Raw genomic sequence first — 19,373 nt, 5'->3', positions numbered from 1 at the left:
CTATATTTCACAATAGTTTATAAAAAGTACTTTTATTTAAATATCAACCACTCCTCAAAAGTGATCTAAAAACTGTTGTTTAAATTAACCCACAATTAAACAAGATTAGTTCTATAGTTCACAATAGTTAATAAAAAGTACTGTTATTTAAATATCAACCACTCCTCAAAAGTGATCTAAAAACTGTGCAAGGTACTTTATTATTAGGTATTGTTTTATGTGTTGATTTTGTAACAAAATATTAATCTTTTCCCTAAAATCTAGTGCCAGGCAGTAAAAGAGGACATATTTTCCTCTTTTCCTTCACATCGGCATATTCAAAATATTGAACTATTATCTTGCGTTTGATGATTTTCTGTGGTTTTTCATCTGACTTGTATTTTTTTTTGAAAATTCACAAATAACAAATAAGAATAATAATTATGTGTTTATCGGTTAGAATCAAATCAGTTAATTTAATGTAAATAAAATCAGAATTTTTTTTTTGAAAATCTTCTTTATGTTCCTTGGATCAATATACAATCTAAAACTTGATTTTCTTGAATCTTTAATCCTGACAACTTTCTTCATTTCCGAAACCTCGTAGAGTCCTGTAATACTAAAGTTTTTGTGTCATGCAGTTTTATTCCAAAACATTCTCAATCCGAACTCAACCTCTGTGGTGTAAGGCTGTAGTATTTACAACTGTTGGTTCATATTGTATAAAATCTAATCAACTTAGTGTTCTTTTTCTTACATCAAATCAACTTCCATCATCTTTTAAAATCTACATTAATATATCAATTCAACAAAAGATCTTGTTTTTTAAGAAGATTATCAAATTAAGATAAAAATCCTTGAATAAACAATATCAGCCTTTATTCTGAAATTCACAAACCTCAACCATCCTTAGTTTTATTTGGATATACTTTCTATTCAATTATGGAAAACTTGTATAAATTCAAGAAATTTTATACTTTTCATTATTAAAAAATGTTCTGCGTTGATCCAGTAATATGAAAATATTTGTTAACTTGATAACTTTCATTTCAGAAAGATTAAGATCTGATGAATAGCTGAAATCAGAAATACAAGATGTGAAAAATAATTATAAAAGTGAAAGAGCAGAATATGGCTTGAAGAAACTGAAGGACAAGAAATGAAAGAAAAAAGGATAAAAGAAACAAATATGTTAAAGAAAATGGAACACTGTTCTTAAGATGGCTTAGAAATGTTTCGAGTCAAATGCAAGGGCTGCTACTCCAGGTACAAAACTGTACAATTGGGCTGTTACTCTAGGTACAAAACAAAACAAAGGCTGTTACTCAAGGTACAGAAATATACAAGAGATGATACACTAGGTACAAAAATTACATTAGGGCTGTTACTCCAGGTGCAAAACTGTACAAGGGCTGTTACTCTATGTACAAAACTATGCATGGGCTGTTACTCTTGGTACAAAACTATACAAGGACTCTTACTCTAGGTACAAAACTACAAAAGGGCTGTTAATCTAGGTACAAAACTTTACAAGGGCTGTTACTCTAGGTACAGAACTATAAAAGGGATGTTACTCTAGGTACAAAACTATACAAGGGCTGCTATTATAGGTAAAAAACTTTACAAGGGATGTTACTCTAGGTACGAAACTATACAAGGGCTGTTGACCTAGGTACAAAACTATACAAGGGATGTTACTCTTGGTACAAAACTTAACAAGGGCTGTTAACCTAGGTACAAAACTATACAAGGGATGTTACTCTAGGTACAAAACTATACAAGGGCTGGTACTCTATGTAAAAACTATACAAGGGCTGTCAGTCCAGGTACAAAACCATACAAGGGCTGTCACTCTAGGTACAAAACTATACAAGGGCTGTTACTCTAGGAACAAAACTATACAAGAGCTGTTACTCTATGTACAAAACTATACAAGGGCTGTTACTCTATGTACAAAACTGTACAATTGGGCTGTTACTCTAGGTACAAAACAAAACAAAGGCTGTTACTCAAAGTACGGAACTAAACAATGGCTGTTACACTAGGAACAAAACTATACAATGGCTGTTACTCTAGGAACAAAACTATACAAGGGCTGCTAATCTAGGAACAAAATTATATACAAGGGCTCTCATGCAAAAATCAAGTTGTTTTTCCCAATTACTCTTTCTAAGCTTAAAACTTGAAAAAGCGCGTTGCATTTTAATAATAAATACCTATAATGCTACAAAAAAAAAGTATGAGTAAGCTTGTGAGGTAAAACCAAAGGCCATTGCACTGCGACACTTTAAAGTGGGTGTTTTCTAAGCATTTGATGAATTATTTAAAGAGTTATCTACATCTCACCTCAGTGCCCTTCAAACATCGACTCCTCAATCTATCAGAATTCATGATTTAAAAACATGTGTCTCCGACATTACGTTAAAAAGATTTTAAAAAAATTTGAATATTTAAGTCTGATACAAGAGTTCAGTTTCTTCCAAGACATAAACATTCTAATAACATAAACATATTTGTTCAGGATGTGTAGTTCTTCAGCGGGGATTATCAGGTAAAAAATAGGAATAAAATTTTGTTAAAAAAAATATTGTGGGCGAAAATTTTTTGGTTTGAGCTGAAGAGGGTTTAAAAAGGTTTCACTGCAATATAAATATACCTAAAATCAAAATAAATTTTTGAAATGTTTGCTACTTACCATTTTCTCCTTGTTACCATGCACTCTAGTAAGTGTTACCATTTTCACCTTGCTACCAAACCATGCACTCTAGTAAGTGTTACCATTTTTTCCTTTTTACCATGCACTCTAGTAAGTTTTACCATTTTCTCCTTGTTACCATGCACTCTAGTAAGTGTTACTATTTTCTTCTTGTTACCATGCACTCTAGTAAGTGTTACCATTTTCTCCTTGTTACCATGCACTCTAGCAAGTGTTACCATTCACTCTAGCAAGTGTTACCAAAGATATAAAGTAGGGTTTAGCGGAGAGTGACACACGGAGAACAATCATTTTGTGTGATTAGGATTGTTGGGATGTCATTGTAACATTTAAACTATTATCAAACCAATACCCTATTAATTCCCCAAAAAATAAAAATCAATTAAAACATAATTAGTATTTTATTGAAATTTTGGAAAGAAAATGATCTAACAGAACACAGAACTTATAGTTTTTATATATCAAAGGTTTACGACATTGGGTTGCAAAGACAAAAAGATTTTATATAGTTATAAAAACATTGTTTTCATCTATTTAGTGATTAAAATATTAAAACTTTTTTTTAAAATTCCGACATGGTTTTATGAAGATTGGTTGAATTAACTTGAAAGGGTTTATTTTGTTATTAAAAGATTTTTTAACTAACAAATAATTTTAATTTCTAATAGTATATATGAATATGATACATGTTCTAAAAGTTTAGATTTTTCCACTGAACAAATAGTTAAAAATTAGCAACTTTAAGTATTGGAATTTTATTCGTCTTCGTAATATGCTCTTGAATTCAAAAGTTCCCGAGTCGAGTTAGCGTTTTTTTATTAGCTTAACCAATCAAAAATTCTTGGCTTGGGACATTTTTGGCGTCTCTTTGAAGATAAAGAGAAAACAAAGTTTAAAAATAAATGTTGAAATCTCAAATGAACATTTTTATTTATATGAATTTTCGTTATCTTTTTACAGATTGCTGCTGTTCCTCTGTATATTCTCCGTTTTCATTCTGTTAACAGCATACGAGTTCATCATTTCAAACAATCACTTTACTAATATACCAGGTACTAAAACCAAGGTTGCATAATATGGCTAGATACTCTGGATGTGCTCCAGTGTAGGTAAAGACGACCTTTCTAGCAATGGACACTCTAAATCCTCATATGACGTCATCAGTACTTATTTTAAAGAATAATAAAGTATGCGGCTCACGTAATATAAACGAAATCTAAAATTAAAAACTTTAATTAGAATGGATTTTTTAGCTTAAATTTGTTAACACAATCAATATTGGGCAATGATGACTGTTACATGACTGTATCTGTGACATCATATGATGATTTAGAGTATCCATTGCAAAAAAAGACGACATTTACCTACATTGGAGCGTATGCTGACTATCTAACCTTATATACAACCTTGACTGAAACCAAGACACATGTTTATGCTTAGAAGGAACTGTGATTGTAGTATCATGTTATTGATTAATTAATCTATTTATTCGTATAATATTATAATATAATTCGTATAATATTATAATGGCACAGTTTATGCAATCCTATGTATTAAATGCCTTACTCCTAAAACCGCTTTCAGGCTAGTATCAATCCAGGTACCACTCAATCCCTCTCGTAGGTCTGGATATATTTACTCTGACATTATACATATTATTGCAAATTACAACTGACGTGTATGTAGATATCTATGTTACAGATTAAGTTCATGTACGTTAATGTAATGTACCCTCCATTTGATGAAGGTTATAGTCCTATTCATAACGTTTATTTACAAAAGTCTACGTCCATTATTTTTAAAAAAGTACCAATTTCAGCAGAAAAATACGTGAAAGTATATATTTCTATGAATTACAAAGACAAATAGCAGCGTTTAACAGTTAAACTAGTGTTGTACAAAGTTCATTTCTGATATTTAACAAAATTGTAAAATGTTCTGTCCGAAAGGTTCATTTTGTGAGTCTATAATCCCTGAACTTAACGAAATGTTTACTCTTAGAGTTAGACGGATGGAATATCCCAAGAGGAAGTCCAGGAATTGGTGATCATATTGTCAACTCTAGACAGATGGAGCAGTACATATACCAAGATACAATTGTAGATCAAGAAATTTTCAACAGAACTCCTTCTAAAGGTTTGAATCAACCATTTAGTTTCTCCAACCCCTCCAGAGACCAAGGGATTACAGAGAATAGTTTAACAGAAACTGAAACAGATAAATCCCAGGTTCTTCTTAATTCTTCCTTGCCAAGCTCTACAGATCCTATAAATGCCAATTCATCAAATTCATCCAGCTCATCCAGCTCATCAAATTCATCAAGTTCCAGTACAGCCGGTTTATTCAGTTCATATAGTACAGCTAGTGCAAAAGCTAAGGCTAGTACACAAGCTAAAGCTAGTACACAAGCTAAGGCTAGTACACAAGCTAAAGCTAGTACGCAAGCTAAGGCTAGTACACAAGCTAAAGCTAGTACGCAAGCTAAAGCTAGTACACAAGCTAAAGCTATAAGTACAGACAGTAAACAACCTAATACTAGTACACCAAGTACTATGTTCTCTACCAAAAACGAAACAGAAAACCCAAGGAAACCAAACTAAATTTTTCAACTTTAAAAAAACAATACTAGTTTCTAATCGTTAATTGTATTAATATGGGAGGTAGGGGTATATGTTATTTGTTGCGCGATTTACAAAGTTTTTGGAGGAAATATCGACTTTTAAGTGACGTAAGCGTAATTTCAAGTGACCCTCCATGCAAATATGCAGGCAATATCTGATTTACAATGGTACCTTTAAAAGCTTTATCTGATCAATTATAAACTAAATATCAATGTTCTCACAGAAATAAACAATTTTAGAGTCAGAAAAACGACAATATCTTCCACACAATTGATCAGATTAAGGTTTCAAGGGTACCTTTGTAAATCGGGCATTGTCAGCTTTGCACGGAGGGTCACTTAAAAATACGCTTACAGTCCCTTTAAACGGATCCCTTTAATTGTTGATTATCTATTTTTTGGTTCAAAATTCAAAAATTAAACAATTTTAATTGATACAGTTTCCCCTTTTAAAAAAATATAATAAGATAATTATGATAATAGGATTAAAAAAAATAATGCGTTTATTATGTTGAACCTTACATTTATATAAATATGAATATAATTTAACTATTTAGATTCAAAGATAAAAATGTCTGTGGTGTGATGATTAAAAAGTATTCTCCAATTATTTCTGATATAGATCTTATTATCTTTCAATCTTTTTATCCCTTAATTATATTGAACTATATATCTATGAATACCAACAAGTGTTAGCGAATGAAAGGCCCCGGAAGTTCATCAATAGAATAATAGACACATTTTTCAAACATTAAAAGTCCAATTGTAATACTATATATTTCTATGAAAGGAAAGTTTAATTTGGTTTTAGTTTTGGAGCTTTAAGCTTGTGCAACGAAATTCCAGCTGGTCTGGTGGGGAGGCTTCAAATAAACATGACGGTAAAATTAAAAGTTTCCCGCATGTGTGAAGACAAAAAAGCTGGCAGATTTTTTTTCAGGTTGTGGATTTGGAGAAAATAGCCCAGGAAAACTTGAAAATAAAGGTAACTATAATTACAAGATACTTTTATTGAAATAAATCACAAGGAACTTTTTTTAAAATTTTTAAAACAACTTATATCTAAAGAAATAACAACAATTGTTGTACAAAATCAATTCATTCAAATAGATTTCAAATTTTTAGCAGATGCATAAGGCATAACCGCTATGCATTTTAAGTAGACCCGGCCTAAAATGCCCCACTGCCTACTGCCTAGGTCTACTACATCGGGTTGCAAAGATATAGGGATAAGCAAAATAAAGTTTGTAGTAAAAGCTGAATTCTATTAATTTTTCTATTTTAAAGTTTTTACTTTTGATTATTTAAGAAAGATTTTGTCGGTTTCATTTCGTTGTATAGTTTACAAATTATTGAATTCATGACGATTTATTCAAAATTATACCAAAATTCAGCAATTTTTATTCATTCTCTAAAAATGATATATTTATACTGTATTCAACTTACTTTGTACTTATTAATCGGTAATTGTATTATTCATGAATCAATTTGTAGTTTTTCTTCCAAGGGACAGTTTAAGTATTTAAGTTACGGTCAGTGTTACCAAAAAAATATGAGATGGTAAAAACCACACTTAGTTTTTAAAATTATCGATCTATAGGCTGGGTGTAGTCTTTCACAAATAAAATGCAGTGAGAACCAGAAAACTATGGTAAAAAAGACGACATTATAGTAATAATTAAGTGTATTTGAGGTTTTTACAAATTAACAGTAACTTTTAAATAATTAACAGTCCAGAGTTTTCTGGTTATTACTGTTATAAAATTAGAATTGAAAAAAGTGAGAATTTTGATAAAGTCGAATCCCTTAAGTCTCTACCTTTTTTTTTGATAACCCTGAGTCCGAATTTAATGAATTTGAGCCGCGTCTCAAATCCGCTGTAAGAATTGTAACTTTTGACATGTCAAACACAATGTAAGAATCTATTTTGAAAGTTTGACTTTTATCTATATTTTCATATAGCAAATTAAATTATAGTTTAAACATATTCATAACAAATAACACCGTATTCTCTTAATTCTAGAATTTCCTAAATGCTGTCTGTCTATTTTCATTTTGAGCAAAACTATCTAAAGGAACTGAGGTTTACAACAAACTATGATTTTCTCATTCCTGTATCTTTGCAACCAGATGTCGTAGACCCTTGCATGCTAATTAGATAACTATGAATTAGATCATATAGTCTATAGTTTGAACTATCAAAGGTTTACACCATCAGGTTGCAAAGATAAGAATTAGAAAATTTGAGTTTGTTGCAAAAACTCAATTCATTTTGGAAGCTCCGGTTCATTTTAAGTACCGGACCGACTTTTAGGCAGCTAGGTCAAGCTGTACGGTACAATTACAGACTATTTCAGGCAAACCGAGACAGTACGTCAAATAAATGATCCCCTGCTTGTAAAATGTATGTGATACCGTCCCTTTAATAATATTTGTTTGCCAGGTCGGGGGGAAATATAAACCAGAGAACTGTGAATCCAGAACTAAAGTGGCGATCATAGTTCCATACAGGTGACTGATCATAGTTCCATACAGGTAACTGCTCATAGTTCCATACAGGTAACTGATCATAATTCCATACAGGTAACTGATCATAGTTCCATACAAGTAACTGATCATAGTTCCATACAGGTGACTGATCATAGTTCCATACAGGTAACTGATCATAGTTCCATACAGGTGACTGATCATAGTTCCATACAGGTGACTAATCATAGTTCCATACAGGTGACTGCTCATAGTTCCATACAGGTAACTTATCATAGTTCCATACAGGTGACTGATCTTTAAATCAAGAGTTCTAAATTAGTTTTCACTCTCCCTTTATAAGTTTATTTTGATTGATCCTGAGAATAGCTGAGGGTAGTTGAACTAAATACAGCTGGTTTAACTACTGTTCTTGACCTTTCCTTGTACCATAACTTTTAACAGTTGTTAAACCAACCTTCAATAGCCAAACTACGTTCTTGTTTTTGTTATTTATTTAAATCTAATGATTTTCAGATCACGTGATGATCAACTTAAAGTCTTCCTGCGACAATTGCATCCTTTCTTACAGAGACAAGAACTAGAATACGGGATATATATTATAAATCAGGTATAACAAGAACTAGAATACGGGATATATATTATAAATCAGGTATAGACAAGAGACAAGAACTAGAATACGGGATATATATTATAAATCAGGTATATACAAGAGACAAGAACTAGAATACGGGATATATATTATAAATCAGGTATAGACAAGAGACAAGAACTAGAATACGGGATATATATTATAAATCAGGTATAGAAAAGAGACAAGAACTAGAATACGGGATATATATTATAAATCAGGTATAGACAAGAGATAAAAGACAAAAGACAAGAGACAAGAGACAAGAGATATTAGAAAGAAAAAAAAAACTATAGGCATGAACTCACTGAAATATATAAACTGTAATTTATTACAGGGTGGAGAGGCACCGTTTAACCGTGCCACCCTGTTAAATATTGGTTTCCTTGAGTCAAGTAGAGATGGAGATTATACATGCTTTATCTTTCATGATGTAGATCTTTTACCAGAAGATGATAGGTAGATAAACAACATTATTAACTTTCTTAAACAAAAATGTCCACAATCTTCAATGAAAAAGTTTGATTCCTGCACTTTATTATGGGTAAAAGTCATGTAACTTTTTTTTCAACAAAAATAATCACAATTTTTTTATTTAGGAACATCTACACATGCTCCGAGTCCCCTAAACATATGTCTGTAGCCGTGGACAAATTTAATTATAAACTTCCTTATAAAGCAATATTTGGAGGGGTTACAGCCATTAGTGGAGATATTTTCAGGTATAAGTATAGGTACAGGTACAGGTACAGGTACAGGTACAGGTACAGGTACAGGTACAGGTACAGGTACAGGTATAGGTACAGGTACAGGTACAGGTACAGGTACAGGTACAGGTACNTAATATTATTATGTCGGCTAGAGTTTATTTTATGAAAAGGGTAAAAGAGTGTAAAGAAATAGATGAAATAATCTGTGTATCCAGGAAGCTTAATGGATACTCGAATGAGTTCTGGGGTTGGGGAGGAGAAGATGATGATATGGCTTCAAGGATAAAATATCATAAACTCAAGATATTTAGAAATAAACCAGAAATATCCAGGTTAAACTTTTTAATTCATGCTTTAAGAGAAAATCCATCGTGATCTCAAGTAATCCTTGATTAAAAAAAGTCACATTGCTTGATTCACATCCTTTAAACCTTTGACTGAGAAAAAATGAAAAAATGATCGCGATATCATTTTCTTTTACAATAACAGACTTGTGTATTACTTTCCTAATTAATACTCAGATAGAGGTTTTCACTTGACAATTGGTAAACCTGACAATTTAGTTAAGCTGAAAATTTGGTAAAGCAGACAATTTGGTAAGCCTAAAAATTTGGTAAACCTGAAAATTTGGGTAACTTAACAATTTGGTAAACCTAACAATTTGGTAAACCAAACAACTTTGTGAACTTGATAATTTTGTAAACTTAACAATTCTGTAAGCTTGGCAATTTTGAAAGCCTGAAAATTTGGTAAATTTGGTAAATTTGACACATTTATCAAGCTTGGCAATTTGGTAAGCCTGAAAATTTGGTAATCTGACAATTTGGTAAACCTGACAATTTGGTAAGCCTGACAATTTGATAAACCTGCAACTTGTTAAGCCTGAAAATTTGGTATTTGAAAAAAATTGGTAAACTTAACAATTTGGTAAAAAATATTTTGATCGCTTAGGTACACTATGCTGAAGCATAAACAAGAAACTAAAAGCAAAGGAAGGTTTAAAGCTCTCAGAACTGGACGGAGAAGGTAAAGGGAAATTGGGAAGAGACTTAGATAATGAAATAATTAGTGTAGAAATTATCGGAATTTAATGATTTTGTTCTTGTTTGGTAATTTTAAATTTTATGATATAAAAATTTTGTTGAATAATGATAACAATAATAATAATAATAATAATAATAATGATAATAATATTAGTAATAATGATAATAATAATAAAATAATAATAATAAATATAGTAATAATAATAATAACAATAATGATCATAAGAATAATAATAATGAGATATTAATGATGATTATGTTTATAGGTATAAGACCGACGGTATAAACAGTGTACATTACATAATACAGAGTATAGAAAATGAACCCTTGTATACAAACATTACTGTTCTACCCAGGGAACCGAGAAAACCTGACAGGAAAATATAAAAACAAAACTGTTACACAACGGGCATTCAAAAATGTGGACCCTCTCTTTACACCCCAATTAGAGTCCATGTGTGATAATTACTAATAATTGTGCTGTTATAGAGTACACCTATAATTTCATGTCGATTTGAACAAATTGAATACTTTTTTTGTTTAAAGCTGTTTTCAAATCAATCTAAATGTCAGCATTCATTAAATATGAATAATGAATCCTTGTAAAAAGGATTAATTGCGATCTTATTATTGTGATAAAGTTTTCTTTGTTTTCGTACAATTTTCTTCTTCTAATTTATTTATATCACATCATATCAGTTTATTTCATGTTGAAATACAATGCATCAACATATTATTCTTCCAGAACCCGAAACGTTTTTGATGTTCTTTTTCTTAAAAAATTAATAGATATAAAGTATTTTGTTTTATTTAAGTTAATTCAATAAAATATGGAATAAATATATTTTTTAATCACGACGACGACTTTAGAAACCAGGGTGGTAACCCTAATACATATCTCCAGTCAAAACCTTCTTCTGGATATTTTAACTGGATGTTATCTTCGTCAGTTATGTCGAAATCAAGGCGACGAGATGCTATAAGTGGACGAAACATTATTCTTCCACTCGGACGATAAATAAATCGTCTCAAAAAAGGTCTTCGGCGGATAGTGTAGAAATATCTCCGCCTTGCCGGATGAAAGTATTTATAGGTAAGACTATGGCGAATATTGAGATGGTTTAGATTGGGTTTGGGTGGAGTTAGTCTCCGGATACCAACTGGAAATGTCTGGAAGGTTGGGAAGGATGCAGAGTATTCTTCAGGTCCTGCAGAAACTGAGGCTCCATATGGGGAGAATGAATGACTCCAGGTAGGGCTGGAATATATATTCTTGTTTTTATAATCATCATCCTCATCCTCATCATTGTACAGAGACTTCCAGTACATTCTGAACATGTTGTATTTTAAATATAAAGATGAAAACTTAGGAATAAAATAAAGTATTGTTTTGAAAAACCATTTTTTCTGCAAACTATTAGTCCAAAGCCAAGAATGATCTAAAGGGTGCAAGCTCTCACGTCAAAATCGATACTTTTCAAAAACTAAATCTGAAAACGAGCGCTGTATAGTTCTAAAATCGACCCTTTCATGCAATTTTTCTTAAAGCAGTCTACCCTGTTATTACCAGTTAAATCTAAAAACTTGTATTGATCTTTACCTTGCATTGGTAGCATTATATACAGAACTTTACCTTGCATTGGTAGCATTATATACAGATCTTTACCTTGCATTGGTAGCATTATATACAGATCTTTACCTTGCATTGGTAGCATTATATACAGATCTTTACCTTGCATTGGTAGCATTAAATACAGTCTCAAACACTGAAAAGAATTCACTTCACACTTAGTAGCGGACATCAATGATAATTTACTATCTTAGTAGCGGACAGCAATGATAATTTACCATCTTAGTGAAAATTCAGTGACGAATTCAATATCGTCATTGTTATTAACATTGTAATACCTAATTTCAAAAGCCATAATATTATTATGTCTGCTAATGTTTATTTTATGAAAAGGGTAAAAGAGTGTAAAGATGTGTCTATAATGTCTCCGCTAGATGAACAGTGAAGACGGACAAGTTTACTCTGTTTGTAAACTGCAATTTTCTTGTTTTACTAAGTACACCTGTATGCAGTGCAGTCAAAACATAAACAAACAAAATGTGAACATAGCAGACGAAACTCTTTCAGATTACAGCTTTCTCAGTAGGTATCACTATACTAAATCAAAGAATTATTTAAAAAGACGATATCGAATTCGTCACTGAATTCCCATGTTTATTGGGACACCCTGTATATCGGGATCAAGCATTGTTCTCCATATTATGTAGACCTTTAATTTCTCTTAGATATCCCGTGGTAGTCCCACCTCGCAGGGATAACTTCAACTAATGGTTCAAGCACTGATCCCTAAATTTAAAAGTGTCCACATTTGATATTGAGATTAAGCGTTCAAGATTAACAATATCAATACAAAAGTTCTGACCTTGGAAAACATTTTAAACTTCGATCTTTTGAAATAAAACTTTTTAATTTAAAAGTTTCCGCGCGTCATCGTATTAGATTCATAATTTTCTTTTTAAATACATTTTACGAATCAAAAATTATTAAAAACTTTAATAGTTTAAATTCTTTTTTTGCCATCATGCAATCGTGAGCCTAATAGTACAAGTATAATGATTTGTTTACTAACCATAAAATACCACTGACCCTGCACATTTTCAAAATGTGGTCGTCCTTTTTGTGCTTTCAAACCCTCATTTCTTTGATGTTTTTTTTAAGATAATAAGGAATACTATTTTTTTTATAAGCTTACAAACTTTCTAGACACATTTTTAAATAAAGACTTTTTTAGTTAATTACTATAAAACCGACTTCATCAAAATCTATCATTTAACAATTTGTAATTTTTTTTACAAAAACCCTGAATAAAAAAATAGAATGATCAAAGTTAAATTTCCAATTTCCCCCCCCCCCTCCCCACCAATAAAATAGAAAAAATGAGAAAATTACTAAGTGTTTAAGTGTGGTAGTGTTCCTAAAGCTAAGACTGCTGCTACTAGAAAGAGAAGAGGGTTTGCTGTTGTGATTGATGTAAACCCTATAAACCAAACTGCACGACGGAACCAGGTTGTTAATTCTACCACAAAATCCTAGATAAAAAAAGAATTTTTACAAAACTGTTTGTTTTTGTTGCATTATTTATTAATCTTATCAATGGATACTCTGATTTTGAGATTTAAGGTTTCATTTTGAATTACAAGGATTGAAATAAAGTTGCAGTCAGTGCAGTCAGTGCCTTCAAACTCAGCAGTCATTTCAGTAAAAAAAATCAACTATAATATTGAAAAAGTGCAATTGCGAAGTTGAACCTTTTACAACTCTTTCTTCGTCGAACTTTGAAATTTACAAGATTTTTTTTCTTCTAAACAATTTGGATTAATAAATGTTACCCTTCGAGAAAGGGAGGTATCTCCTATCAGGCCATTTATCACACCTCCCACCCCTCCTCCTCCTCCTCCCCCTGGTTTCCTGCGAGGTTTATTAATTTGTTTATGATTATTCCCAAACATAGCCTCCATGTTTGACTGGAAATTAGTGGGATAGTTCCTGGGTATTTGCACAATCAGCCATTATATTGATAATTACTCCATTAATATCAGAAATATTATTAATTTGATAAGATCTTAGATTATGAAAACAAACAGAGTTTCTGGGAATACAATTTGATAAGAGCTTAGATTATGAAAACAAACAGAGTTTCCGGGAATACAATTTGATAAGAGCTTAGATTATGAAAACAAACAGAGTTTCCGGGAATACAATTTAACGAGCAATTTTATTCTGCAGCAGAAATCCGTAAGTCAAGCTGAGAGAAAAATTACAATTTAAAATATAAAATGTTTTAAAGAGAAACCCTTTTATCTCATTTATTTTAGATGATACAAAGCCGTCTTTATAGATAGAGCCACTTTATAAATAGAGAACCATTTGAAATTACATCTTCAGCCCCTTTCATGTTCAAAAAAAATATGGCTGGTCATAATCTTGAATTCAAGAATTTCAAGGAAATTCTCTGAAATCCTACACTTTGTGGTTATCCCTGTATATTTTTTAGAAAAAAATACATTTGTATCCAGAAATATATCTTATAAGAAAATTACTTTAACACGTCGGACAAGGGGTGTAAAGAAGGGTTTCCATCGAAAATTTTTGTTGACCGAAGTTCGCGAAAATGAACAAAAAAAATTGTTTAATTTTTGTTCAAAATTTTAGCGTATTTCGATGCATTTTCGTATTTCAACGAAATTTTGTACCTCATTTTCGCGAAATTTTCGTACAATTTTCGTTCAATTTTTGGTCGATTAGAATCGAAATCTTTCCATTGCGCATTAAGAAGATCGTATTTTTGCGAAAATAAGTAAGATTTTGAAGGAAAGGTCTAAAATTTCGAACGAATTTTGCGATTTTCGCGAATGTCTCGAATAAAATTATCGAATTTTTCGTTTTCTTTCACATTTACCTTGGCTGAACGATATTTTCGCGAAAGAGATTAAACGAAAATTTGGAAACCCTAGTTTAAAGTGTAATAATTGTGGAACTATATTTTAATCATCGTGTATTAATAATTAGCAATTTTCAATACATGTAAATACATATTTAATTGCTCTAATTAACATGGGCGTGGTATCTGTTTCCTCTCAATTTCACTTTTTAAAAGGGACTGTGTGCATAATTTCAAGTGACCCTCCATGCAAAGATGGCAATGCCCGATTCAACAATACCTTAATCTGATAAAAAATGAGGAGGATTTTATAGCGTAGATTTTCAATGTCGAAAAGTATTTAATACTGACAATTTCTACATTGTTTCTTATGGGCGAGAGCAATAACAAATGAAAGTTAGTACTTAATTTTTCAAAATTTCAATTCCTAAAGCTGATAAAAAGAACAAAACTGCAGAAATTGTTATTTGAATAGATTGGAAATAAAAATATCAAAATTTTCAACAAATTGCAACCTTGGAAGAAATAAATCATACGAAAATTAAAAACTGAAAACTTTTTGATAACTTTAAGAAATTTTAGACATAATGTCATTGTTTGAAATTATTTTTAAAAAAAGCTGATTTCCTGATGTAATTCCGGAACATCGACATCATATTAGCAGCACCACGACCAAATATTCTCATAGGTCCTACTTGTCTTAATCTTATACAAAATAAATTCATTTTTTACATTAAAAAAATTAAATAAAAGGTAAAAGTGGGGTAAATGCGGTACAGGGCAAGGTGTGGAAAATATAATTTGTCCTAAATCATGTGAAAATATAATTTGTCCTAAATCATGTGAAAATATAATTTGTCCTAAGTCATGTGAAAATATAATTTGTCTTAAATCATGTGAAATTATAATTTGTCCTGAAGAATGTGAAAATATAATTTGTCCTAAAGAATGTGAAAATATAATTTGGCCTGAAGAATGTGTAAATATAATTTGTCCTAAATCATGTGAAAATATAATATATGTCCTAAATCATGTTAAAATATAATTTGTCCTAAATCATGTGAAAATTCAATTTGTCCCAAATCATGTGAAAATATAATTTGTCCTAAATTATGTGAAAATATAATTTTTCCTAAAGAATGTGAAAATATAATTTGTCCTAAATCATGTGAAAAGTAGAAATATTTCTTAATGGGCATTAATAATTGATTATTTTGTTTAAATTTTAAAGGTTTTTGGACTTTTAAAAGATTACACAATAATCTGAGAATAAAATTGAGTTTTTGCTCCAAAATCTGATTTTCTAATTTATATGTTGTTACAAGTCTTACACCCCGATTAATATTTCAAACTATAAATTCTGGTAGATCAAGAAGTTTAAGTTTGAAATATCAAAGGTTTAAACAGTCAGAATGTAAAGATTTAGGGATTAGAAAATTTCTTTTCAAAAATTTCCTTTTCTTACACTTGCCAAATTTTAAACGTAAAAGAAGATAATGCAAAAAACGAAAGAAAAAAATGTACAAAGTTTATGTTAAGCAAACGAATGTATTTTTCCTAGAATCAGATTTTTCCCCAGCAGTTTTCAGTCTTGGTTTAGATTTTGAATTGAGTTTGGAAACAGGCCTTGATTTCAATCTTGGTTTAGGTTTTGAATCGAGTTTAGAAACAGGTCTTGATTTCAATCTTGGTTTCGGTTTTGAATTGAGTTTAGAAACAGGTTTCGAGTTCAGTCTTGAATTTGATTTTGAGATTTTTACAGGATTTAGTCTGTTGCTGGATTTTTCAACCTTTATCTTAGGTTTATTCTTAAGACTGGATATTAATTTGAAATCAATGTTTTGATTCTTGTGTTTGGTTTTGTAGTCTTTTATTTTGTAATTATTTGGTTTGGCAGATTTAGGTTTTGTTGGGAAAATTGGTTTTATAAATTGGGTTAAACCTGCAAATAAATTGGTTTCAGATTTTTTAGGTCTTAGTTTCAAATTCTTTGCTGAAAATGTTGGAGCCGATCTTTTCTCTCTGTATAGGTCAAAGTAAACCGGAGCAAGGTTGAATGCTGGTAAATTAAACTCGTCCTGAGATTTAGATTCGTTAAAACATATCTGGGGTTCAATAAACCCTTTAAAAGCAGTAAGGTTTTGAATCATTTCAAACATTATTCCATATTGACTAGATTTCACTGTTACCATGGTTGTCACTACGTTCTTCCATACTTCTGAAATTTTACGCAGGTTATTCTATCTAGGAGTAAAAGGTCAAATTCAATTAACATTACTATTACGACTTTGTTACCCCGCTGCTCCTCTAGTTCTGATTTTACGCAAAAAGCTGATTTATTCTGTAACATATTATAAAATTAAAACATTTTTGTTCTTCTAAATAGATCTTCAAAACAGGGAGTTATGATAAAACATATCGATTTCAATCTTGTGCATTTTAATTTAGTTTGACGTGTATATAGCATTTTACTTTAGTTTGACGTGTATATAGCATTTTACTTTAGTTTGACGTGTATATCGCATTTTACTTTAGTGTGACTTGTATATAGTATTTTACTTTAGTTTGACGTATATATAGTTTGAAATAAAATCATGTCTCCGATCTTTAATTCATTATTTCATAATTCTGTTCAGAGTTGACACAGATATAGATTATTATTGTGTAACAGTAATACAATGACAGTTTCATTTTTGCTTTTCTTACACACGATTTTCTCAGTTACTTAATCCAAGTATCTTTCTATCTATCTATCTATCTTTCTATCTATCTATCTATCTATCTACCTATCTATCTATCTATCTGTCTATCTATCTATCTACCTATCCATCTATCTATCTATCTATCTGTCTATCTGTCTATCTGTCTATCTATCTATATATTTAAAGTTGATAAATGATTTCTTTCGCGATTTAACATCTTGCAAGCTAAAGAATGACTATTTCACGCCTGTTTTCACGATAAATACAATTTCACTTTAATGAACATCTTAAACAGTCTCATTTATTGATATGGACCCTTTTTGATCACATACTTAATTTTCTATTTTTTTCTGTAGATTTTTTTTTTGTCCATCTGTTGCACATAAACCCATGGAGAAAACTAGAAGGAGTTTCTTTAAATCATACAAATATGAAACAGAAATTTCTAATTTTTATTAGCAAAAGTCAAGCTTGTATTTTAAAAAAACTGACTATTTAAATCAATCTAGTGGAGAAATTAATCTATCTATAGTTCATAGGTCAAAACTTCGCATTTTACCAAAATAAGGTTAGATTTTATCTCCACGTGAGGATCAATGGAAGACATTCAAAAGTGCACAGCTCCGCTATGTTTGAAAGTTAAAAATGTCTTAATTCTTAAAAACTGTTCATTAAATTACTTCTTGTCTGACATTCAAACATTTTTCTATTCAATTAAAAAAATAATGGATTGAACTATTTATTTTTGCAAAAAAACAACAGTTTTAAGTGCAAGAGCAAAATATAAATATTAAATATTAATTGTTGGTAGAAAGTGTTTTAACGAAAAGTTAATTTTGTTTTTATTTGAATATTCGGAAATCTTAAATAACAATTCTTTGTAAGTTAGCCTGTACATAATTTACTTACTGCAATTCTCACTTTTACCGTTGCAAAACAGCCAGTGGCGCAACTGGGGGGGCGAACCGAGTTTCACCCCCCCCCCTCAGCAAATTTCACCCCCCTCTCGCCCCTTCCCCCCGCCTCCCTCACTTGACCCCAGTATGATCATGATTGTGGCCCATCTTTTATCAAATTTGGTCAATGAAGAAAAAAATACCAACATTTTTCTTCGGCGCTTCGCGCATCATTTCTAATAGAAGTTCAAATTTTTTTCTCGTTTTTGACTTGAAGAAAGTCAGTCATTCTTAAATTATCCTCTCTAAAAACAAGTATATATGTTACTTCTCATCAGTATTATAATAATGTACCATTTAAGGTTACACAAAACCTGACAATAAGAAGAATAAGAAGAAATATAATAAGGATTATATCAGACTATTAGGACTTTTGCAGACTATAAGAGGAAAACTATTATGGATTATGGACAGACGAAATATATAGTCAAGTACTACCAGGAACTACTTAATACTTAGTACTGCATAGACCTACGATTAAGGAATATATAGTTGATAAATGACTAGAGAAAAAATTACGAAAAAATTGTTGTAGACTGTAGTAGGGGACTTTATATATATAGTGATTATGACTATGCCAGGGACTAACAGACACTAAAAGACACTAAAAGAACCGATTTTTTTGGCGCTTTGCGTACATGTTTAATTTACTAATGTCGTTCATTTTAAATCTGTTGGAAGTATATTTTTTTAAACAAAAGAACAAGCTATGGATATGATAAGAATTTGGTATATTATTGAGCACAGGCCATCCCAATTAAAAAATGATGTTTTTTTACTTCAAATCCTGAAATTGCAGCGTTTTTTTTTTGAAAAATTTTCCTACTGTATCCACACCCCCCTTCAGCCCCTCTAAATTTTATTTCCCCCCCCCCCCCTCTAACAAAATTATTTTAGCTAAGACAATTTTGGATAAATCTCCGGGTATATGTGAACTCCCTGTGTTCAGCATTATTTACACTTGGAGCAGAATCAGTGGCAGGTTTCACTAGACTAGCTCCGTAATAACTTCACACAGAAGCAAACAGTGTATAGGGGACATATACAATGATGATGAGGAGAAAATAAAAACCTGGGA

General features: G+C 30.9%; 1 protein-coding gene across 2 annotated transcripts; it reads left to right on the top strand.

Annotated features, from left to right (window-relative positions):
• Window positions 1-1,028: 1,028 nt before the first annotated feature.
• On the top strand, window positions 1,029-10,919 carry LOC111709273 (beta-1,4-galactosyltransferase 2). 2 transcript variants are annotated; one of them, XM_023482896.1, is made up of 14 exons: window positions 1,029-1,245; window positions 2,501-2,530; window positions 3,656-3,747; window positions 4,697-5,282; window positions 6,127-6,196; window positions 6,256-6,300; window positions 7,759-7,816; window positions 8,009-8,018; window positions 8,319-8,412; window positions 8,771-8,892; window positions 9,033-9,155; window positions 9,359-9,475; window positions 10,095-10,169; window positions 10,453-10,919. In XM_023482896.1, the coding sequence occupies exons 1-14, from the start codon at window positions 1,211-1,213 to the stop codon at window positions 10,571-10,573; spliced, it is 1,578 nt and encodes a 525-aa protein (XP_023338664.1). In that variant the 5' UTR covers window positions 1,029-1,210; the 3' UTR covers window positions 10,574-10,919. The 2 variants fall into 2 exon arrangements, with proteins under 2 accessions (XP_023338664.1, XP_023338665.1); XM_023482897.1 differs by lacking the exon at window positions 8,009-8,018 and having other exon boundaries at window positions 7,759-7,826.
• The last annotated feature ends 8,454 nt before the right edge of the window (window positions 10,920-19,373 follow it).

This window comes from Eurytemora carolleeae, unplaced genomic scaffold (genome assembly GCF_000591075.1).
Source record: "Eurytemora carolleeae unplaced genomic scaffold, Eaff_2.0 scaffold917, whole genome shotgun sequence".
Taxonomy (NCBI): domain Eukaryota; kingdom Metazoa; phylum Arthropoda; class Copepoda; order Calanoida; family Temoridae; genus Eurytemora; species Eurytemora carolleeae.
The sequence above is the reverse complement of the archived record's forward strand: the minus strand, read 5'-3'. Positions and strand labels throughout refer to the sequence as shown.